The sequence below is a fragment of the Eptatretus burgeri genome, chromosome 7 (genome assembly GCF_056783735.1).
Source record: "Eptatretus burgeri isolate ZD-2024b chromosome 7, Ebu_testis_v1, whole genome shotgun sequence".
Lineage (NCBI taxonomy): Eukaryota > Metazoa > Chordata > Myxini > Myxiniformes > Myxinidae > Eptatretus > Eptatretus burgeri.
In genome coordinates this window covers 81,561,064-81,586,313 of record NC_140967.1, presented here as the reverse complement: position 1 = coordinate 81,586,313, position 25,250 = coordinate 81,561,064, and the positions used below count along the sequence as shown (strand labels likewise).

The 25,250-nt window shown below is 48.1% G+C and overlaps 1 protein-coding gene across 16 annotated transcripts in view; it reads left to right on the top strand.

Annotated features, from left to right (window-relative positions):
* Window positions 1-15,546, top strand: part of LOC147023630 (muscleblind-like protein 2a) — a 153,630-nt gene extending 138,084 nt beyond the window's left edge. For 12 of the 16 annotated variants that reach the window (XM_085889242.1, XM_085889232.1, XM_085889236.1 and 9 more), the window contains exons 6-10: window positions 8,764-9,000; window positions 9,538-9,585; window positions 10,596-10,773; window positions 11,121-11,156; window positions 13,243-15,546. In XM_085889242.1, the coding sequence (XP_085745368.1) occupies window positions 8,764-9,000; window positions 9,538-9,585; window positions 10,596-10,773; window positions 11,121-11,156; window positions 13,243-13,391 (648 nt within the window). In that variant the 3' untranslated portion in view covers window positions 13,392-15,546. Of the gene's footprint in view, window positions 1-8,763; window positions 9,001-9,537; window positions 9,586-10,595; window positions 10,774-11,120; window positions 11,157-12,073; window positions 12,157-13,242 lie in introns of all 16 variants that reach the window. The other 4 variants (XM_085889246.1, XM_085889247.1, XM_085889244.1 and 1 more) reach the window with 4 other exon arrangements.
* The last annotated feature ends 9,704 nt before the right edge of the window (window positions 15,547-25,250 follow it).

The following is a 25,250-nucleotide window of genomic DNA, read 5'->3' as shown; positions in this document are numbered from 1 at the left end:
TGTGAGACGAGACACGAGGTGACGACAACAGAAATAATAGTTGAGACAAGGGAGGTAAAGGGTGAAGAGTTGGCAGAGACACGGGAGATGGGAACGATAGAGGGAAGACTACACGATGAAGACGGGGCAAGTGACGCGCACGCACACACGGAGGTAGTGGAGAACAATGGGGGTGAGCTCGCGGAGCGTGTAGGGACCCGGTGCGAGCAGCAGGATGGCCTCCTCCAGGAACGAGGGGAGGGAGTATGCCCCCTTAAGGCGAGTCACGACCAGGTGAGTTCGGTCGTGCTTTGCGAGGTTGAGGGGACGAGTGCTGTGGACGGGTGCACGGAGAGCTTGGGGGGTGTAGAGGCCCCGGAGACCCTTGTGGGGACACGAATCCCCAGTGTGGTTGTCCCGGTGTGTGTGGTGCAGGGTGTGAGTGCGTCCCCGTGTGTGGCAGCGACCCCGTGTGTAAGTGGTGTGGTGGCGATGGTGCCAGAGTGCGTGCTTCCCAGCACGCCGTGCGTGGGTGAGGCACCGTGTGTGAGTGAGGCCGTGTGTGTGAGTGAAACGGCCAGTATGAGTGAGGCACCACGTGTGAGTGGTGTGGTGGCGATGGTGCCGGAGTACGTGCTTCCCAGCACGCCGTGTGTGGATGAGGCACGGTGTGTGAGTGAGGCACCGCGGGTTAGTGCCCCCGCGTGTGTGGGTGAGGCACCGTGTGTGGATGAGGAACCGCGGTTGAGTGCCCCCGCGTGTGTGAGTGAGGCACGAGTGAATGGAGCACCACGTGTGAGTGGTATGGGTTGTGCAAGGGAGACCGTGTGTGTGAGAGAGCGGTATGAGAGGGAGATGTCGGTTGGCATGCGGGAGCACGCAGCCGCGTCTCCCGGTGTGAGTTTAATGGTGTGGACTGTGTGCGTCGTGACACGCAGGTGTGCGTGGGTTGAATGGAGACGGAGACGGCGACATGAGAAGAGAGAAAGCCGAGTAGCGGCTGTGGTTGTTTCGAGGACCGTGCCGGGTTCACCCAGCAGTGAGCACGCGGTTCGTGCTGTGCAACGCACGAGACCACCACGTGCTCGCTTGCGAGAGTGAAGTCCCGGTCCGGAAACGCACGCGGTGGATTTGCCGATCCCGCGGACGGACAAAGTTTAGGCAGGTAAATGGATTTGGACCGGACGGGTTCTCCACGCGATCGTGTGTGTTAAGCTCCAACGGGCAAAGCACATGTGTTCGCGTGGGGAACCCCTCGAGACGTGTGGCTTGTGTTTTTTTTATGCGCACGGTGACGTCATGGCTGCACGTGGGGTTGGAATCCGGCAGGAGGGGTATCTCTGCCGGATGGTCCCGTCCAAGGAGGGACGAGGAACACGTGCAGCTGCATGACGTCACGGACAGGTGCAAAGTGCGTGAGCTCTGAGTTGCCGCGCAGGTGCTGCGCATGAAAAAAAAAAAGGAAAAAGCAAGCCTCACTTTCGGGTGTACAGGATTCCTGGGAAAGGGGTGAAAGACCCCCTTACTGGGCACAGGATGGAAACTAGTTAGGGGGAAGGGTTAGCTTAGCTAGACCGACTTCATGGGGCAGGGGTAAGTCCTCATGGAGTCCGTGGAATGGATTAGGTAGAGGGATTTAGTGAGCTTTAGGTTGGGAAATTGAAATAAAATGATTTATTTGAGACAGTGACAGACTTTGGATGTGTAGAGTTGACGTAGTTTAGCTACGTAGTGTTAAAAGGAACGTGCAACTAGTTTAAGGGACGACGTGGGAGCACGAGTTAGTTAGGGGAGGTAGTGAGAAGGATGGCAGAGTTCAGCGGTGAGTGTGTTGAAGAGTTGTGGGTTGTGAGGTGAGTACTTGTTGAGTGAGTGAGGCCAGCGGGTCTGTGTGAGTGGAGCGAATGGGGAATGCATGGTGCGATGAGTGATTGGGGGGAGGAGTGACTCCCACCCAAGGGACCCCGGGGTCAGTATAAAGTGAGTTAGGGGGTTAGTCAAATTGAAAAATGGAGGTCGTTTTGTTGTTGGTGGGAAAGTAGGCTCGAGACCCATTTGGAGGGGTGCAGGAGCCCTGTTGACGGGCTTGGGAGCGTGGCTGCGAAAGGTGAGTATCGCTGAGTGGGTACCCCGGGCACCAGGCTAGTCGGCCGTGGTAGGCCAAGGGCCCATGGGGGGCCGGGATAGCGTAGTGGGCACGGGTGCGCCTGCTTGGTGCGGGGGCCCGGGGCGCCATTAGCCGCGTGGGCAGTGTTGTGGGCACGGGTGACCCTCGGAAAGGGGCCCGGGAAGCCAGCCTGCCACGTGTGCGTTTCAGGGGAGGTGCCATGGGGGGCACTCCCCGGTGTTAGGGAGCTGGTAGGCTCGGAGGCAGTGTAGTGCCCGGGGGTGCCATAGCGGGAGATTCGGCAGAGGGTCGTGCCTGCCAAAGGGAGCCACGTGTCCCAGCCAGGAGACCGTGTGAGGGCACGGAGCGAAAATTGGGGGGGCAAGGCCCGAAATTGTGAGGACACCAACACAGGCGACGGGAATCTGGGTTGTTAGAACCAATAGTTTAAGCGAGAGGCGCTTGTTGAAAGCCCCGGGGTAGTTTAACAGTTAAATGGTTAGGGTAGATTAGGAGATGTACCCCTCCGCACCATCCATCCCCTCGCTCTCGTTGTGGGCCGCTGGACCCACTTTGGGTTAGATCGCCGAACTCTGGGGAGGCCATTCTGAGGCTTCGTTGGGCCTCGACACAGGACGTTAGCTCTCCCTTGTTCCCCTCCGGGAAGGGAACGTAGGGGTTGGGAGTAGGCTAGGTGACAGAATAGGTTAGCCGAACAAGGACGATAAAGGGGGTTAGGGGACGATTTATAGTGGGGAAGTAAAAATAAAAACAATAAAAAAATAAGTTGGGGCTAAATTGGGGTTTGACAAATTAAGGGAGTGGGTATGTACAGTGACAGGCAAAGGCGATAGGTTGGGAGGTAGGTAGGTCCGAGCCCGCCTTCCAAGTGGCCAGCACCACCGCACTCCCTCCACCAACCTCCACTGAACGGCAAAGGCTGGCCAGCTTCATCTGCTGGCTGCGTTGCTGCAAGGCAGAGGCCGGCTGGATCGTCTGCAGCTGCTGTGCTGCAAGGCCTGTGCCGGCCGGATCATCTGCAGCTGTGGTACTTCAAGGCCTGTGCCGGCCAGTTCATCTGCCGGCTGTGTTTGCCTGCAGCAGCCTTCTTCTGCGGGCTGTGTTTGCCTGCTGCCTTTGCCATGCCATGCCCACTGCCCACGTTCACCAGCCCCGTTCAATTTTTGCTTTGCCCCCCCCTGTTCATTTCCATGTGCGCCAGGATCAAGGCAACAGTTTGCAAGCTGCAAGAACTGCCCTGTTGGCAGCTACAACACGGGCCTGCAGTGGCGGCCCGTGCACCGTGTTTGTGTTCATCCATCCATTCGTTGTGCTCATTGCGTGTGCCACTTGAGCTGGCACGGAGACTGCGTTTGTGCAGCCCATGCACCATTGTGGTTCACTGCATTCAGTTCAAACCGTTCATGCATCCATTCGTTGTGCTCATTGCGTGTGCCACTTGAGCTGGCACGGAGACTGCGTTGTGCAGCCCAAGCACCGTTGTGGTTCACTGAGTTCAGTTCAAAAGGGAAGGCCTTGGACTGCGTGTGAGCAGCCAGCCACGTTCCCTGTCACCTGCATTGTTTTGAGCCAGAGACTGCATGTGGGCAGCCTGGCTCCCTGCGAACTGCTTTTCTTTTGCAGAGTTCAATGATCCTGGGCCATGGTTTAGTGTAAAATTTGTAAGTTAAGGTTAAGATGTACTGTAAATATGAGTGCGCCCCCGGCATGTATGTCTTAGCGCCGGCAATTTTATTTAAGTCGTCCGTGTGAGTGAGTTTGTTTAGGTAGTTACGCAGCCCTCAGGTTATTTATTTTGGGGACACGAATACCATGAATGTCGCACTCAGGGATCCGTAGGTAAAATGTACTAGGGGAAAACTACACATGATGGCACACGAAAATTTGACGACTCGGGACGAGTCTGTAAAAAGGGAAGGGGTAGTGTTGTGGTTACCAGATTCGCAAACCACCATTCAGGTCCCTTAGGTGAGGTATCTCGGTAAGTGCATGTGTAGTTAGGCCCAAACCCGTTGTCTAGTGGGAATACATGTCATTTATGCGAGCTGCGACTCTTCAGGATAGCTGTTTTTCTTTTACTATCTTTATTTTGGACCAATCGCCACCATCACAACCACAACAACAACCACCAACCACAACGCCGCTTCACCACAACCGCCATGACCTTTACCGTCACAACTCGCCACCATCGCATCACCGTCATCTCGCGCCACTCATGGGCACCGATGCTGGACTCGTGTAGGGCGCACGTTGAACAGCGTGTACAAAATCACGGATTTTCTGCTTCAAAAACGGATCAAAAACGACACACGCCCACTTTTTGCCGTCCAATCGGTGAGCGAGGGGCGATTTGGCCCCGCCTCCAGAACGATCGATATATGCAAATTTGTGGATCAAAAAGCCTTCACGCCCACTTTTTCTCGGGCCAATGGGGAGCGAGGTGAAAGGTCAAAGGGAGGGGGTCAAAGGCGAAGTTACGGGGGGATAAAAGGACCGTGTTCGTCAGTCAGAGTCGGAGCGGAGAGTCAGCAGAACGGGAACGAGTCAGAGTCAGCAGAACGGGGTCGGAGAGTCAAGAAGAGGAGAGTCGGAAGCAGAGGGTCAAGACTTCGCGGGCGGTGGAGCTGCTCGTCGTGTGCGTGGGAGTCGGAACGGAGGGGACGGAGCGGTGGAAAGGCGGCGACACCAGACGAGGGGGTGCTCGCGTCGTGCAGGAAGCTGCACCCGAAGGAGGCCGACAGCGCGACCTGGCCGAGGTGGAGACGCTCGTCGCATATAATAAAGATCCTCTATACCCCGAGCATCAGCAACCCCCTCCTGTTTCCCCCCGCGCTGAGATAGTGCGACCAAGGGGGCCCCGTTCCCACCCCCTGCCAGGCACTGTCCACGAGGCCCGCGGGTTGCGGGGCCATCGCCGCTCCGCGTCTCATCACCAGACGGGTAGGCCCGACCCGGTCTCGGCCCCAGGCCTACCTCATTCTTGAGGGTATTTCTTTTCCTTGGTTTTGGGTATGTGTTGTCGGCGCCGTCTGTGAAGTAGAATTGTATAAGTGTTGCCGTGTGCTCGGTAGTCGGTATTAGCTCTGCACTGTGTTTTCACTTTTATGTTTGCTTTTTGTGTAAATGGAAGTGTGTTTTCTTTTTTTGTGTGCATTTGGTGGAATTGTATTTGTGTGCTTCCCGTGTGCCGCGAATAAATGTGCTTTATTGTTGAACTGTTCTCCCGCTTCGCTTCGTCTTTTCCTCCATTGAATCCCCATCTTGCTTCACGTAAAGGGTTGGTAGTGGGCTGAGTACGCCCGATAATTAATCGAACCGTCGAGGTCGACGATAACACCGCTCGGTTATTCTGATAGTACGGAACGGGTCGCTTAAGTGGCCCGTGTCCGAAGTCGACCTGCGGCGAGGTGCGATCGCCCGGTCTACCCTCCGCGTGGGTACTTAGGTAGTTCGAATTTGGCGAGCAACCCTATCCCACGCGGGGGCTGATTGGCTCGATCGCGGTGAGACCGAAAGGTCCACCCGTGACTGGTTCCCGGCGTTAGTCCGAGAGGGTCACGACTGGATTGTCCGTCCGGTGGGCGACGTGCCGCGATTCGAGTTACGTGGCCGTCGCACGCCGGCGGGCGCGAAGACCGCAACAATATGTATATATATATATATATATATATATATATATATATATATATATATATATATATATATATATATATATATATGTGTATATATGTATATATGTATATATGTATATATGTATATATGTATATATATATATATATGTATATATATGTATATATATATATATGTATGTATATATGTATATATGTATATATGTATATATATATATATATATATATATATATATATATATATATATATATATATATATATATATATATATATATATATATATATATATATTTGCGGTTCTCGGAAACGCATGCATTCAACAGATAGTGTCCCAAGACAGTTATTCCATTATTATACGTGTAGATAGCCCCTTTTCTTTTGTTTAGCGGGACAACAAGGGAGTGCGTTGCAATGATCTAATAGCTCGGGTTGCTTAAATCATTTTTTCCTTCATTCATCCCAACTCTTCTTCTTTTCTGATTATTCCTGAGCTAAATCAGCCATGTGCGCCTTCACTGTAAGGTGGGGCCTTGTGGAGATCAGCGCGTGCAGCGCCACGGTGAGGGATCTGCTGCCAGAGATCCTCATCCCTGGGCGAGCCCAGAACCCGGCGTGTGCGGCAAGTCATGTGTGCTTGGCAGTGCGGGGTTGTCGACTCGAGCTTCCGATGATCTGGGGAAGATTGTCGGTTGCATTAAAAGGCATGCAAATAAATACCTCTTAAGAGGCTGCACGAATGGTGGTTTTAACGGCACGGGAAACACAGCCAGCACGATGCCCACGCCGCACGAAATGCGTACGGAGGCCAATAAAGCCGACTCCATGCCATGTTGGGAGGGATACGAGTGTGCGAGTGGAAGCGGCTTGTTCCTTTTTAACCTCAATATCCGACACATATTGGTGTTCGCCCTGCGCACACGCTAGTGGAGTCGTGTGAACGCCAGCGCTGGCCACGTGCGTCATGGCGGAACCGCGCGCACTGCATGGAATGTGCTCAAAAGCAGACACGTACGCCGCTCGTGAGACGTGCACGGATTTATCCATGATGATGTACCTTCGGTTCTCGCTGGCAGCAGTGGATTATCCACGGATGGTGAACGTCTTCTTGTCTCTACGGCCAACGAAGCTGCGATTGAGCCAGGGAATGTACAGTGCGGGCCACGTTGGCGCACGGGGAACGAGCGCGTTGATCGACGCTGGTCGAACGCCCGAGCGGGCATGCGGGATCCTCGACCCCCGGGGGGTTTTGCAGGACGATTCACATGCCAATTTTGGTGTGGGCGATTAATGTCATCTCGTGGGGTCAGAGCGCAATATTGCCGCTGTTTGAGATGGCCTTGCCGGAAACGAAGTGAGGCAGTTTCCGGCCCAAGCTGGCAGGCCACGTGAGGGATCGGGGCCATTCGGAGCGCCCAATTCAGGTGATGATATTAAGATTCGGGGTGGCCCCTCCCCCCGAGCTGCAAATCCTATAAAGGTCGGAGAAGTCCCTCCGTCTCTCTCTTGCTTTTTGAGTTTCTCCGCCTCTCTCTCGCCTCGCCTCGTCGACACCACCACGACTCGCCTCTTGCTGCCCGGACTCCGCCTCATCTCCGCCCACACGACGTTGTCGACCCCACCCACCTACCTGATCTCGCCTACTACTCCACCCTCGCACTCTGAACTCCGCCCCTTCTCGACTCAAGCTCCTCCTTTACGGTGCCCAATTCCTGGTTCGAAACTCCCTCTTCATCAGGTTTTCTGTGTGTGTATGTGTGTGTGTGTGTGTGTGTGTGTGTGTGTGTGTGTGTGTGTGTGTGTGTGTGTGTGTGTGTGTGTGTGTGTGTGTGTGTGTGTGTGTGTGTGTGTGTGTGTGTGTATATGTGTGTGTCCTGGCGCCTGTCTGCCTAAGTAAGACCGCAGAAGATTGTTATTGTTATTATTGTTATTATTTTCACGTTGAGTCTGCTCTGTGTCCCCTTTTGTAAGTTGATTGTGAATAAATAATTATTAGTAATGTTCCCTGCTCGTTTTTGTGTTTTCTTCCATTGATCCAGCATGGTCCGAATCCTAGCTGAGCCGGGACTTTATTCCCAATGATCCGTTCCTTTTAGCCGGTACGTCCTTGGCAGTGTCGCTCGGCTGCATCTGATCTGGTAAAGTGATCCGGTCCGGTCGAGTGATCCGGTTCGGACAAGGCGTACCAAGGGCGTGTTCCCTGGTAATTAAAGCACGTGATTAATTAGGTAACCTGATTAACCCATAGACGGGAGGACCCTAGGTCACGCGGTTGAGTTATTGGTGTCCACGGTCGGTTAAGCGACCCACCGCATCACGGAATTATCCGTGTGCGACGGCCTACAATTCCGGGGAGTCTGTTGGGAACCGACATAGCTTCCCCCACCTTGTGGTCTTCTCACCCGACCCCCCGGCCCTCAACACTATGTATGTATATATATATATATATATATATATATTTATATATATATATATATATATATACATATATTTATATTTATATTTATATATATATATATATATATATATATATATTTATAAGATATATTTATATATATATATATATATATATATGTATATATTTATATATTTAAATATATATTTATAAATATTTATATATACATACACACAGGGCATGTGGACTTTAGTATTGTCAGCATACATTTGTGAAAGGGAAATAAAAATAAAATGTTTGTAGTTGAGAAGATCTATATTCAGTTGATCAGGCTGTTTCAATAAACACAATATGAACGCAACTGCTTACTTTTCGTAAACTTTATTGTAATCAGTTGTGATGTTTCTGGAAGCTCATGTCATGTTTTCAAATGGCATTTGCTTATTAAACAGTTCATAATAAATTTTCAAAAAATTTTGACTGATTATTACATTGTGATTTAACCCCTCAATTTTGTGCACACTCTGTAAAGGTCATTTTTGTTTTTCCACCTTTTTGGTTCTTTTACACGGCCTGTTGATGTGCATCAGTATATATCGTTTCCATGTCCTATGTCAACCGGTAATCTCCTTAGGTGTGCCGTGAATTCCTACGTGGTGCTTGCTCCCGTGGTGACGGTGAGTGCCGTTATGCACACCCCCCTGATTCGGTGCCTGTGGAGCCAGGAGACAACACCGTGACAGTGTGCATGGACCACGTGAAAGGCCGGTGCTCAAGAGATCGCTGCAAGTACTTGCATCCACCTGGCCAGCTGCTGGCTCGTATCCGTGGTTCTCCTGGGCCACCCAACATCATTGGCTCGACGGGTTTGGTGAGACATGGATGCTGGGTGGGGTGGAGTTGATGGATTGGGATAAAGCTTCTGGGGTAGAGAAAGGAGCATATAATGTTGGTGTCGTTTGTTGGTGAGATTGGGTTGTGGGGCTCTCGTGTGAATTTGAAGGGGTTGTTGTAGAAGAATGCTTCATGTCATTAACTGTATCATTGGCGCTAAGGAAGGAGGTGTTGATATGGGCACATTGTTTCAGGTTGTGTTTTGAAGGCTGCATGAGATGTGATTAAAACATTGCTTTAATCCTCACTAAAATCAGCCTCTATCTGTGCATGTCTGGCTATATTAATTGCAAAATAACCAACAGTGGAGATGTGCATAAATTGTGCGAGTTTTCGAGCATTTTCCACTGACGCTTTGTGATGGGATTTTTTTTTTTTGTTCCCTTCCCATGATGCTCTGCTGCCACCCCCTCTGCTCCGCCGCTCCCATGATGCACCTCTGCTTGGTGTGTGTGCTTACGCTTGACCCTCCGCTGGCCCGGGGCGCTGCCGCCTGCTCACGCTGCCCCCTAAGCCGGCCGTCCAATCTCTCAAGCGACCCCTCGACGCCTCCTATGAGCTGGTACTTTGACGTTTCACCTTCTCACCAACCCCTACCCCACGCTTGTCGATGGCACTGCGTGGCCGAGCAGCACTGTCTCCCTCCCTTGGATTTTACCAGTCCTTTTAGTCAAGGGCGCGGTTGCCATAACATTTGCTTTGGAAACAAGGTTTGATTCTGGCATTGGTGTTCATTTTGAGCTTGGGATTTTTCAGTAAAACAGGCAAGCTCTATTGTTTCCAGAACAAAATTTGGTCATCATTCATCCAGTTGAACTCATCAGAGATGTTATTTGTTTGCCGTTTCATCAAAATACTGTACAAGTATTTTGGCTATTGTGCAGTCCGCGCTGCACAAAACCATTTTCTCAATCACCTTCGCCTGCACCAAACTGCATACACAACCACATGGCTGCATCAAGTGTTTTGTTCCTGCATGGCCAGGGAGGTGCACTTGTATCTGTGTGCACATGTGAGTTGGTGTTTACATTTGTATCTGCCTTGGCCCTTTAATTCCCTCGAGCCGATTGCCTCAGTCTCAAACCAGTCACACGGGTCTCGGATAAGGGGCGACCTGCATATGATGTATGCAAATATAATGGAATTTTGACTACTACTCCCTTTCTGACCGATTCCTTATAGAGATCCATGTTCTCATTTCTCCTCGCTTCTCTTTCCTAACTTTTTTCAATCCCTCCATCCCTTTCCTTGAAGGTGTAGCAAGGATGGGTTTTACAAAACTTACTCGTTTCATTTTTATTTGGACTCTTTTTCTGATGGTCTGGTGTTTACGCTTACACTGGGACAGGTAGAAATATATATAGCCTTGGTGAATATTATGGTCCAGATGACAATTGGACACAAAAAGAAAAACATTGCCGAATATGTTTGTTGCATTTTCTTATGTCACGACCTGATCTTGTTTTTTATTTTGCTTGCCTTCCATCTCATCTCTGAAATATCGAGTGCCCAATCACCACTTCTCAAATCCTCTTCTGCACATTCTCCCCCCTCCCCACCCCCCACCCATAGGGCCTACCCCTTGGTTTGTTTCCCCCACTTGCCAAACGACAAGCTCTAGACAAGGCAAATGAAGCGGCGGCGGCGGCGGCGGCAGCGGCTAATGCCCTATATAGTCCCACCCTGATACCTTATCATCCAGCTCTGAGCGGCATGCAATTCCAGCATCAAGCTGCATTTTTCCCACAAGGTAGGCTGGAGCCTTTCTTATGCTGTTTATGATTGCACACGTTGCCTTTCTTTGTTCCTGCATGTCTAGCCCCTGTTTATTCAATGGCATTTTGAATGAAATATGTGATTGCCCCCGTTTTGGTGATGATTTGCATTGGCAGGAAGATCCTTTTTGGTTGCCCCGTGATGATGATTCTGCTGCAATGTAATTTGCATTCTGTCAATTCCATATTGATATCTCTATCTTCTGGTGATGGTTTTCTTCTAACATTCACTTTTTGTCCCCCAATCCCCTTTTCTCCCTTCCTCATCCCCTTATCCTGCACCATCACCACTACTACTTGGCCTGAAATTCATACTGGGAAGGGTCTCTCTATTCCATGACACCGATGCCCAGCTTGGGTAGGTAGTAGCCAATACACATCTTTCTTCGACTTTCTTTCTTACCTTTGCCAATTTTTTTAATTGAAGTTCAACAATCTCTTCTATCATCTCAAATGGTGCATTCTCTTCTCTGCCATGACAGAGGGGATATAGAAACTCATTTTTGAATTTAGAAGCATTGTGATGTGCTAAAGATGAAGGTGCTCACAAATTATTTTGGTTTAACATGGGTCTCTGCCCTGCCAATGGCTACTTATCACCGAAGTTGTACTTCTCATGTATGGGTGAGGAAGCTCATGGAGCTCAGCCCCCTCTGCTGCATAATCATGGCTGGTTGCCAACATAAACCTGTGTTGTCTTTCTGTCTCTGTCTCTTTCTCTCTTTCTGTCTGTGTCTGTGTGTCTGTTTCTCCCTTTCCCTTTCCCTCTCCCTCTCCCTCTCCCTCTCTCTCCCCCTCTCTCAGCCCCTTTGCTTGATATACAGTGAAAAAGAGTCTTCTACTCAGACTGTTCATGTGGTGCTTTAGGTCATGAAGCTATATTGCAGAACAGACTGCCCATCATACAGGATATACTAACTATGAATGAGTCCATGTAGTTTGTACCCGTCAATAGATGCTCTGTTTGCGACTGTGCAGCTCCTCCTGCCGCTTTTGCTCTGTAACAGTTCCATTTTGTTCTTCTGGGTTTATGAATTTTACCTTCAATGCCTTCCCTCTTCCCCTCCTTTCCCATTTTCACCCAAAACCCACCTCCCTATTTTCCCCTCTTGCATCGCTCGCTTGGTGCACATCTCCGTGTCATGTGATGCGTTGCGCCTTCGTCTCCTGGGATTGTTGCCATGGCAACTGTGGCTTCCCTTCACGCCCTCCCCTCACCCCTTTTCAACCTGGCATCGCTTTCTTGCTGCTGCCGCACCCCCAATTTAAACAAAGTTCCCATGATTCCCGGTGCTGCGTCCAATCCCGTCACGCCTGCTGCCACCCCGCCTGCCTACGCTGCCAGCCCCACCAGCCAGGTTTGCTATGTGCTTCTTGCACACCATCCCATACCTTCCTCACAACCTTTACCCCCACCCAACCCCCAATCCTTTGCCCTCCTCTCTCATTTCTTGCTTCATCGTGATCACTTCACCAACCCACACTTTATCCATCAACATCTTTCTTCATCCTCCATCTTCTGCCACCTTTTCCAATTCCCTAACAAAGAGAACTCTTCCATTCCCTGCTTGCTCTTACTGATAAACTCAAAAATGATCCGTCGGTCGAAAGACTGTCTAAATTGTTTGTAAAGTTAAAAACTTGCATTTTTGATTGTTGATGCATCGCTACATCTATCATAAGATATGCTTCATTGAATGCATTTTCTGGAAACAAAAAAGTGCTTGCAGGTAACTTTTATTTAGGCCTGTCACATTTGCTCTACGGCGAGGATACGGCGGCCGTACCCCCCCCCCCCCTGAATTGACAGAAACGTGCGGCGGCCGCAGAGTTTCTGAGGTGGCCTCAGGGTGGCCCTACGCCGTATGGCTATATTTTACAGGCCGTAGGGGTCACCGTGGAATTGTAGCGCGGACTTCTAACTTTTTTCATTTCTACGTTCGCCGTAGCAATTCGACAAGCCGAAAAAAAAGAACTGGTAAAAAAATAAAAAAAAATAAAAATAAAAGAACCCACTCGTTACCGTCCGTCTGGCCGCACGTTCGCCTTAGGCCCCCCCCCCCCTGCGGTCGCCTTGCGGGCACCTTGCGTCTGCCTTGAAAATTCTATGGCCGCCGCAGGGATGCCCTAAGGTCACCGTGCGACATCAAATCAAAGACTGTATGGCACCCCCACGTTTTCGGTCTCCACAATTTATAAATACGCCGTGCGGCTCCCCGAAAAGTAAAAACATATGTGACTGCTACATTTTGTGACCGTGGAAATACTGCGGCCGCCGTATAATTGCTAGTGGCCGTAGATTTTGTGGACCCTATGGCCGCCGTGCCAAATGTGACTTAGGCCTTAGTTACCTGAACTGTCATTATATAGTCAAGATGTTAAATTTATTTTGAAAGGATTTCGTGAGTTTTGGTTTTATTATTTATTTTTCTCCCTGTTGGCAGCTCGTGTTGAAGTGAGGCTTGGAGATGGGATGCTGGGCTATGACGGAAAGAGCAAGGGGGTGCCAGCCATGTACATGGACCTCTCGACCACCCCACTTCCTGAAGCCCTCACACTCCCACCCCTGGACTTACTCCAGCCTGCGAGCTGAGCCACGGCTTGGACTTGCCCTGGTGGGGGTGCATCACGGGGAAGGGAAAGATAGGGATGGAGCAGGGAGTGGGAGGGAAGTTGAGGAGTGGAGGGGGGAGCTGGTGTGTGAGATTGGACAAAGGGCATCGTAACTAGCTGTGACTATCTTCACTCTGCATCCCAGTGTCTAGCAGGCTCGCATGCTCTCTATTTGTGTATCCCAGCTTCTTGTTTGTCACCCACTATTAGTTTGTTAGTCTGTGAGATTATTTCTTCTTTCCTCTTTCTGTACTCTTTCTTTTCTTTTTCCATTTATTTTTGTCAAACACCCCACCCCATCTAATGCCCTTAATCTCTGCCCTTATGTACGTCCTTTATTTGGCTAGCTGTGGCCTTGCTTCTGCAAAAATCAGCTGCACTTGGGTTATGTCACAAGAGCACTCGAGCTTGGGTTGAGAGTTGTTTTTTTGCACCCTCACCCTTCTATTATGAGGCCTGCTCCCTACTCACTGATCCTTTCTCTATCCTATCCTGATCCCCCCCTCCTCCCCCAACCTTTCCTCTATCCATCCTTCCAATTCCATGAGACTCTTAAGCCTCATATAAGACCAGAGCAGAAATGTGCACCTGCCTTTAGAAAAATCTAACGTATGTTATAACTATATGATGAGTATAATTATATATGTATATCCCTAAACGCAAGCAAATTACTGCAGTCGGCAAGACTCTAAAAACTACAGCAGAGACCAAAAGCTGGCTAAAAGTCTGCCCTGGCGACTCTAAAATGCGTTTTTGTGGGTGTGTCAAGGTTGGGTTATGCCAAGGTTGGTGATCAACTAATATGGCCATATCCACATCCTGCCACCCACCACTGGCTGTGGGTTAATGGTACGGTTTGGATCTTGCTGTCATTTGGCTTGTTGTTGCCAAAGATGAGACATGGCCCTTGGCGCTCAACTCTGGCCCGACCCATTAAGCTGAGAATTTCCCTATCGTGAGCTAGGCCTGCAAAACAGCCGAGGCCACGGCATCGCGTACAGGGTGTCTCAAATCAGAAGGCCTTAGCTCATCTCGTTACGGGTTTCAGATTTCTTCGTTTCTTTTTTATCGATAGAGAGAAAGATAACTGTCATGTGCTTTGTTTTGTAAAACCTAGCCAAATCCAGAAGTTGCATGTGTAACTTTTTAAGTTATCTTGCTTTGCGAACCAACGGTCGTCAAAATGTTTATGGTCTTATTTGATTTCCAATGATAAATGTCTGTTTTCTTTGTTAAATGTTTTGTCAAGGCGTATGTAATAGGAGTAATTAAATTTTATTTCATGTAAAGGTTTTACAATATGGCTTTAGGATGTATGCATTTTCTCTGTTCTTACTCCTCTCCTACCCCGCCATCATCAGCCTTCCCTTTCCCTCCATAGTCTAAACCCCTCTCTATTTACATCCCTCGATCTCTATCCACCCTCTCCTCTTTTGTGATGGTGCATTTGCAATGACTTAATCATATTGTTTACATCAGGTGGGCAGGGAAGGTACTCAGTCCATAACTGGGTCGACAAGAGGAGTGTTAGATACAGAGGGAATGGAGCTTGCATCCAGGCAGCTAAAAAGAATAGCCCCAGCATTGCTCCCACAAATTTGACCTGTATTCAAAAAGAAGACATAGCAGACTTACATTCATTAGTTGTCAGGCTTTCCACCTTTCCCATTCCCTCATCTGGCAATACGCAGCCTTCCAGAAGGTACTGCGTTCAACATATTGAAAACGCCATGGAGAGGCCTGTTCATTGCACAGTTGTTAGCGTAACCAACAATTTGGTATTTTTGTATGTTGGATTGCATTTGGAAATGTTTCTGCAGTGTGCAACAGTGTCGGCACCACAGTAGTGCTCCTGTTGTATTTCAAAGGAAGCTTTCGATTTTGATGATCGTGAGCAAAGGAGGAAGGTTTACCACCTCGTTGTGAACATGACTGTGTGCAAAGAAGGTTAATAATGAGGTTTGGTGGCAGAGACTCACGATTTGCTTAACCATTCTTACCGTTTTTATTTTATTTTATTTTAATCGTCCTGGGACTTCGAGCAATGTCTGTCCCCATACGATGTCGCTTTCATGCCTTCACTCATTGCGTTTTCTGTAATACGAACAATACAAACAATAAATCCTGTTCATTAACTCCTCGTCTCTTCTCTTGTTGCACACACAAACTCACACTGGCATCCGATCCTGAAAATCCTGAATACCTCCTTCGTTTTTTTCATTCTCTGAATGAGTCATGGTTGATGGGATGTTTAGTATGTTTCACTGAACTTTTAACTCAACGATGTAAAAAAATTTTTGTCTACAGAGTTGAGGCTTGTGGAGGAGATAGAACACAGAATGGACGAGGACATAACGACCAAAAAGAACAGAAGACCGAGGGAGTGGGGGACATAATGGAGGGACACCAGGGGTGTGTTCCATTACCAAACAGCTTGCTATTGCTTCCCAAGTCAGCCGTTGCTTATCGACCATTTTGGCAAACTGCTTACTTGAGTGCTTAAGCCATTTGGCAAACGCTCTACAAGCTTATTATCCCACGCATGCGAAGCCAGTAACGGGATTAAGCATTTGGTTCATATCTGTCCGTCCATTAGTCTTATCGGTTTGTGATAGAGGAACGACTTGATTAAATTGAATGTTATATTTTGAACATGAATAGGTGGAGAAGTTTGCCATTTTACCATACTTTGGCTTTGGATTTGACCCGATCGTGCATGCGTAGAGAGGAATGAGATAATATTTTACTCTGTCTACCTGCCTGGCAGTGAAGCAAAATTGAAAATCATTCCAAACAGAAAACTTACTGTTTTTAAGGATGTCAGAATGGACACATATGACAGGCACGAATAACTAATGTAATGTGTTCGGGCGATGTAATAGACGCCGCGTAAAATGGTGGTGAAATCCCGAATTTATTTATTTACTCGCAAATACCATCCGTCGCTTCTCTGATGCATACGAAAGGGAGGAGGGAGAAAAAGAGGAAGAGAGGAGTGAGGGAGAGTGGAGGGGAAAGGAGAGAGGTGGGAGGAGGAGCGAGGAGGGTGGGGGAAGGGAAGACAAGACGGTGAGAGGAAGGGAAGGCAGACGTGCGGTGGAGCGTTAATTACGATTCATTCTGTCTCATCAAAATTATTCTGCATAGAATAACAGTGAAGATGGAAACAAAATAATGTCTGAAATCCATTTTCTACCGGTTATACTATAAACACGGCCCGGACATCTCCGGAGACAAATCCCGCCGGACGCATCCGTAGCCAAGCCATCTGGACACAAACACTGCTCGGACACATCCGAAGACAAACTCCCGTCCGGAGACAAACACTGACCGGACACGTCCAGAGAGAAACTCCTGTCTGGACAAAAATACCGCCCGGACGCATCCGGAGCCAAACTGTCCAGAGACAAACTCTCATCCGGACATAATCACCACCCAGATGCATGTGGAAACAAACACCACCTGGACACGTCCGGAGACAAACATCGCCTGGACGTGTCCGGAGACAAACATCGCCTGGACGCGTCCGGAGACAAACATCGGCTGGACGCGTCCGGAGGCAAACATCGGCTGGACGCGTCCGGAGGCAAACATCGGCTGGACGCGTCCGGAGACAAACATCGGCTGGACGCGTCCGGAGACAAACATCGCCTGGACGCGTCCGGAGACAAACCGCCTGGACGCGTTCGAAGACAAACACCGCCCTGATGTGTCCGGAGACAAACTCCCATCCGGACATAAACACCACCTGGACACGACTGGGGAGAAACCCTGCCCAGACAAAACCACCGTCCGGATATGTCCAGAGATACAGACAGAGAGGTGCTGCACTGTACTGGGAGGAAGTAGAGCAAGGATGGGTCAGAGGGAGAGACGGGTGGGTGTCGGGGAGTTAGCAGAGAGAATATGTTGTGCTTTCTGATCAGTGCAGGCGTGCGCACACACACACACGCTTGGCCGATATCGACAATTTTTCGGGAATCGGCAGATTGTAGTGTCAGTGTGATTACCCAACTTTAACTGCTGTATGAAACCCAAAAACCTTGAGTCGCTTTCACTGAAAAAACAATGTTGCATTTATATCGGCGACGTTTCAGGGATATGTTTACAAACATTATTCTTTATAAACAGCTGCGTGTAACGGGTAGAAAACACATTAATACGGTAAACGGCTTGGAAATCGGGTGTTATATCACAACTCGTTCAGAATGACGAGCACGAACCACTTGCTCTGAATGACGTGGCATGGCAAAAGCCTCCGCAGTGAGTGAACGATTCACTCAGAATGACCTGCTCAGAATGATGTCGCGAGGTACCTCGATCGACAACTGGTGCTCGGCAAGTGGCTTAAGCACTCATACAAGCACTCCAATTAAATGGTTGATAAGGAACAGTTGGCAAAGCTGTCGCTGCATACCATTTAGGATCCTTTTAACTTTAAAGCCAGTCTTCACCACGCATGCAGCAGTCAATGAAATAAAATTAATTCGTTCAAAAAATGACTTTATCCACAAAAGAGTTGAAGCTTAATGCAGATCAACCCTGGAGACATCACAAAGTTCAATCGTCTGTGAAATAAACATTGCAAATAATCCACCATGTTGCCTGCTCCTCTGTGCACGTGTCATGTGGTACATCGGTTCAAGGTCCACGCAAACATTATAACTTTTTTTTTAAACGTCCGTTTTTTCCAGATTTGCTTTGATGCCCTGTAGAGTACTTCGCAAAACCTCTGAAAATATACACAGATCTGGCAGACGCGATGGATAGGCAGTCCCTCTGGGTGACAGGGCATGAGGTCATATAGCTCAATGAAGCTCGTTAATTTTGTTACGTTCCTAAATCTTTTGTTCACTCAATATAATTCCCCAAACAGTAGAAAAAGACAAGTTTCATGCTTTGGAAATTCCACATTTTCTTGTGTATATATGGAGAAGGAGGGAACATGGCCTTGCTTGCTTGAAGTGAATAGGTATATCGGCTTCGTTATGAGACTCGTTATTTCTTTAAATTATCAGATTTCACAACAGATTTCAACACTTTTTGAGGCTGGATGATATCCGATGCTAAAAACCGAAACAACATTTCGATGATGTACTTTAATTAGTTCGTGAGAGTAGATCGTATCGTAAAATGCATGAAATCTCTACAAGCTCCTAATTTGAAAACATAGTACTTGCAAAAGTGATGTATACAGAGATTCATAGCTATGATGAACAGACATTCGATAATATGAGTGATGAAAGTGGAAAAAATAACTTTATCATTAAGAAATCGTTGCGGCCTGTTCCAAGTCAAGGCCTGGTTGAGCAGGCCAAAAAACATGGCGGCTTCAGACCCCAGCGTGGTTACCAAGGAAACGCCTTCAGACCCCAGAGAGGGAGGTGGGCTGAGGGAGGGTTAATGATCGAGGGTAGAAGAGGGTGGTGGGTGTGCGTGGTGGTCTCGGCCTCCACGGTGGTGAACAGGTGTCATGAAGCCCTGAAGGTAAGAATGAAATTGAGCACACTGAGGAAGTTGATTCCCCAGGTGAGAGAAAGTGCTTGTTTTTTGTTTTGTTTTGTTTTTTGAGGTCATGTCTATCTACTCAGGTGGGTCACATCTCCTTATTACCCACGTGGAGGATGTGTAGGGAGGGGATGAACCAAACCGGCCATTTTCGCCCTCATTTGTAATCTAACAGCCTGTTCCCGGGTTCGTCGAGCGGCGGTTTCAAGCAGCACGAGGAACCTCCATTATGGACACGTGACCACATCGTGACCTTGCGACCCTGGCGGTCACACGTGGTTGCAATGATGCATTGTTGCCACGTGGACCATTTCGCCGTCGCGCTCGTGCGATGAATCGAGTCCGGGTGGTGTGAAGAGAAATGAGCACGCGCTGCGCGTTGCCGTTCCCGCCAAATCGAGTGCATTGTCATTCAGCGATCGTCGCGTGTGCGTCTTGCAGTTCCCGGCCGTGGTCGCTTGGGGGGAGGAGAGGGCGGCTTCGAGGGGCGTCCGTCGGAGACCCCGCGCCATGGGACGACCGGAGGGGGAGCGAGCGTCCGTCAGACGTCACGACCGGCTGTGCATTGAAATGCAGGATCCCCGCGGCTCCTCGCCGGGGACGGAGGGATGCATCCCGATGGAGGCCGCGGTAAGATTGCCCGTTGCTCGTTCGGCCCACGGTGACTAATCCACCATTCTCATCGGTTTGCGAGAATTACTCATCAAACGATCCCTGCGTTTGCAAATCCTCCGAGTGGTTCTTGTGATGAGGCGAGAATCACGTGGTTGTGGATTTAAAGGGGGTGGGGGTTCGTGGAGACCCTTTGAAGCGAAGCTCGTGCGGAGCGTTGCTTGTTCTGATGTGAAAACGCTCGGTCTTTGAAGCATCAAAAAGGGCGCGAGCGTCGCTCCGTGTTTGTTTGTTCTGCCGGCACGGCACGCGCGCCGCCTCATGCCCCCCCATTGCTATCCCCAACCCCATCCCCCCCCTCGTTACTACCCCCCATTGCTATCCCCAACCCCATCCCCCCCTCATTACTACCCCCATTACTATCCCCCACCCCTCCCCATTACTATCCCCCACCCTACCCCTCCCCCATTACTACCTCCCCATTACTATCTCCATCCCCACCACTCCCCCCATTACTATCCCCCACCCCTCCCCCATTACTATCCCCCACCCCTCCCCCATTACTATCCCCCACCCCTCCCACCATTACTATCCCCCACCCCTCCCCCATTACTATCCCCCACCCCTCCCCCCATTACTACCTCCCCATTACTATCTCCATCCCCACCACTCCCCCCATTACTATCCCCAACCCCACCCCTCCCCCATTACTATCCCCAACCCCATCCCTCCCCCCATTACTATCCCCAACCTCACCCCTCCCCCATTGATATCCCCAACCCCTCCCCCATTGCTATCCCCAACTCCATCCCCCCCATTACTATCCCCCCCATTACTATGCCCCCCATTACTATCCCCAACCCCACCCCCTTCCCCCCCATTACTATCGCCAACCCCACCCCTCCCCCCCATTACTATCGCCAACCCCACCCCTGAAACAAAGACTGGAGATCGCCATGAATCAGGTTCGCTTATCGCGAGTGATCGCGAGTGATCGCGAGTGATCGCGAGTGATCGCGCACGTGTTCACGTCCCCCACGCATTCCTACCCACTCACACTCAAGGATTACAAGCGGGGTCACAATTTGTTCGCCTTTGATCACATTCTACTTGATGAATTTTCACCGGTATATTCGACAGGTAATTTTTTAATTTGATCACAAGTCGATGACGTCGCCGTTGAACACGTGACTTCATTTGAACACGTGACTTGATGACGTCTTGGTGGTGATGTTGCTATCCAACTGAAGGCCGTTGACCATGAGAGGAATGAAAGCACGTGTGCAGTGTGTACAGTATGTACAGTATGTACAGTATGTACAGTATAAATCGTGTCATTCACTGATCCAATAATTACCTCCACTCCCGAAGGTACAAGGACCTTGCGTTTTCAGCCCTTTTCTGTCTCTGTTTGTTTGTTACTTGCAAAATCGAAGATTTTTTTCAACGACATTAGATTGGTCTGTCTGTCTGTCTGTCTGTCTGTCTGTCTGTCTGTCTGTCTGTCTGTCTGTCTGTCTGTCTGTCTGTCTGTCTGTCTGTCTGTCTGTTTATCGCCTACGGGTCACAATTTTCAACCGATCTTCACGAAACTTCACCGCATGGTAGAGTTTCTCATAAGGCAGAAGCCCTATTGTTCTTAAGGTCAAAACGTTAACAAAGGGCAAAGGTCAACAACAGCTTAGGTGGTATTTATAAAATTGTTAATTTTTCATCCGATTAACTTGAAATTTGAAGAAGATCTAAATGTCGGTTCACTGAATTAAACCACCAATTATTTTTGAGGTCAGCATCGGCCAAAAGGTCAACATAGGCCGTATTTATAAAATTGTCAAGTTTTATCCGATTCACTTTAAGTTTGAAGAGGAGTTTCATATTTGGCCATTGAATTCAACCACCAATTTATTATTTTTGAGGTCAAATTTGTTTTATGGATTTTGCAAGTGTCGTGCTCTGCATGACGTCTTCTTCGTGTTTGTCTGTTGGGTCGCCGAAATAGGTGACCCTTATTGTCAGTAATTCTGTCTTTGTTTGGACGTTTGTTCGTTTGTCATCAGCATAATTGGTAGTAAACGTGGTCCGATTTTGACCAAACTCGGGTGTTAGGTACATCTTATGACCTCGTGCTTTGGAAATTGTGATGGTTGCTAGGGACGCTTTGGTTCCCTAGCAACAACCGAAAAACCTTCAAAATCGGTACCGTTCACGAGAAATCAATTCCGAAAGCCATTATCCCACGTAGGGTTATGAAATCTGGCACGAATGATCTACAGGTGATGCTCTGTCAAATATATTCTGGTTTTTTGTGATATATGGAATAGTTTACCTGCAGCACCCCCAACAATTCGGGTATGCGCGAAAATTGAAGGCCCCCTAGCGACCAGGTGAGTCCATCAATACGAATGAAACTTTGCAGGTTCATGGTACTCAATGAGTACTACAACTTTGCCTCAGGACATATTGACCGATTTCGCTTAGGTCAGGGGTCAAAGGTCAATTAGTGCAAAAATCGATAATATGCGAGAGCTGGAGGTGTCTTCGCACCAAATGCTACTCCTCCGAGGGTTATGGTCGGATGGTCATGAAAATTCACACTAATCGTCTGGAATACATTGTGCACAAACAATCGAGCCGGATTTTCGATTTCGATCTTTGTTCACCCACAGCACCCCCTCAAACTTTGGGGATTTTCGATTTGAAACCGCATTTTCGGTACTTTTCATTCAAATGGATACCGAGTAGTTATCAGTAGATGGAACTGGATGAGATTTGATATGCATAATCTTAAGGTGATTCCCTATCCGCTATATGACATCCATTTTGCTCTATATCTTAGTTTCCATGCTCGGCGACCCATCGCCACCTACCAGCTTGTTTGTCTGTTTTTCTGTTGGTGTGCAGAATATCTCAAAAAGTTATGGACGGATCCAGATGAAATTTTGTGGATAGGTTTGGTGTGTGACAAGGACAGACTGATTGGATTTTGGTGAAGATCCAGATCTGGATCTGACTATTGACGAGAATTTAAAAAAAATTCTTTTCCATTGAGAGATTGGGCCAAAATTGATATATAGCACGATATCTCAAAAACTTGTGGACAAATTCGGACGAAACTTGGTGGACACATTGGGGTATGACGAGAAAGAACTGATTCAATTTTGGTGAAGATCCAAACTCAGATCCGGATCCAATAATTTTTTTAAAGTGATTCTTCACCATTGAGATAGGGCTGAAGTAATATATAGCACGATATCTCAAAAAGTTGGGGGTGTATTCGGATGAAACTTGGTGGACAGATTGGGGATGTGACAAGGGCGAATTGATTCGATTTTGGTGAAGATCCGGATCCGGATCCGCATACGAGAATTATTTAATTCTTCAAGCGATTCTTCACCAATGAGAGATTAGGCCAAAAACGATAGATAGCATGATATTTCAAAAAAGTTATTGGATCCGATATGTTCTCGTGGATCAAGCATTACGTGGCGGAGGTATGCGCTCTACCGAGTGCCCTTCTGGTTACCCTCGCCGATGGAGAGGGTATTGCATTTGGGTCCGTTTGTTTGTTAATTGCTGGAATCCTTTGGATTTCAGCAATTATGTTAGTCGGTTTTGTGTGTCTGTCTGTCTGTTGGATTCGCTAGATATCCCTTATTGTCGGGTTGTGTGTGTGCGTGCGTGCGTGCGTGCGTGCGCGCGCGTGCGTGTGTCTGCAACGCGAGGCTCCACAGCACAAACCAGCAAACTGATTTCGATGAAACTCAGGTGCCATATGGACTGGGAATGTGCACGTTTGAGTTTCGTTGCTAACCAACCACCTGTTGCTCTGCAGCGGCCAAAAAACTGCGTTCACTATTTTTAATACTTGTCCTACAGTTTTGAATGTGGAGAAACAAGACTTCGGAATTAAACAGTTCGAGATATTTAAAAATTTTTACTCGAGCCGATTTTTGATTTAGGTTTTATTTTTCAAATGGTAGTCCTTCAAAAATAGGGCATCTATTTACCGTCATTTTTTATGAGGGGCTTAGGAAAGTGGACGTCGTTGATGAAAAGTGGGAGTGGTGTAGGGAAGTGGGTGGGGCTTAGGGAAAGTGGACGTGGGCGTGGCTTATAAACAAGTGGGCGTGGCCTATGAAAAATAATGTGTGGCTCAGGAGGTGGTCAAACAACACCATTGAGAAGTGTGTGTGTGTGTGTGTGTGTGTGTGTGTGTGTGTGTGTGTGTGTGTGTGTGTGTGTGTGTGTGTGTGTGTGTGTGTGTGTGTGTGTGTGTGTGTGTGTGTGTGTGTGTGTGTAACGTGAGGCTCCACAGCACAAACCAGCAAACAGATTTAGAAGAAACTTGGCGAACATGTGCCGTATGGGGTGGGAGTATGCGCGTTTGAGTTTCGTTGCTATGCAGCGGCCGAAAAACCGCGTTCACTATTTTCAATACTTGTCCTACAGTTTTGAATGTGGAGAAACGAGACTTCGGAATTAAACACTTCGAGATATTTAGAAAATTTTACTCGAGCCGATTTTTGATTTAGGTTTTATTTTTCAAATGGTAGTCCTTCAAAAGTAGGGTGTATATTTAACGTCATTTTTTATGAGTGCCAGTTGTCAAAATACGCAATAGGAAAAATCTTGCCAGGCAGAGGAATAATTGTATGTGAACCAATACATGTTGGAAATGAATCTTCGTCGGTGGATCGGTCAGAATGAAGAGCATCGTATCATAGCAGATCCCTCGTCGCCTACCGGTCTGTTTGTTTGTGTGTTTGTTTACCCTGGAGCAGCCACACCGTTTCAGCGATCATGACCAAACTAGGTACAGACGTTGGCCATGGTCCAACTTAGACACTTGTCGTTTTTGGTGAATCTAGGTCAAAGGTCAAGGTCACCGAAAAACCGAAATTCTTATTTTCACAATAACGTCCGCTAAAATGGTCGTATCGACTTCAAACCAAATACAAAATGTGCATCTTCCAATTCTGCATCCAACCATATGTCTCATTGGGGTGTCACACCAACACCCTTCTTAGCGGTCAGGGGTCGAATGTCAGGGGGGTTCGGTCAAAACATTCAAATTGTGATTAAAAACGCCATTTCAAATCCAATTGACTTCCAAGTTATGATCATGACCAAACTAAGTGCTATAACTCATTAAACAGTAACACTATCGACTTATAACAACCAAATTGATTTCCAGGTTTTTGTTTTTTCAGAGATCATGGAGATATGACAAAGTTATTTCGGCAATTCCTTGCTCAACGAGCAATTTCATTTGTTTGTCTGTCTGTCTGTTTGTCCACGCAGAACTTTCGTGTTTTTCTCCGCAACAGCTTGTCAGGTTGAGATTAAATTTTCAACATTGCTACAACTACTCATGTAGAATGTTGAAATGATGATTATAACGTCATCGGTCACGTGGTGTGGCAGCCATATTGAAAAACTTTTAACATCTGTCTCTCTGAAACTGCACCAAGGAAAAAAACTTAACTTTGTGCATATGAAGTCCTCCTCATGGGAAATTAGCGTGATTTTAATTTATGACATCATACCATCATTATGACGTCATAATTGCACATGAAGAACGCCACATCCGATCAGTATGAAAAATTTTGAGGGTCATCTCGGGCTAAAATGGTCCACCAAAAAAACGTATGACGTCATCAGTCACGTGATACGGCAGCCATATTGTTCTTTTTATTTAAAAACCTTCAATAATCTCCTC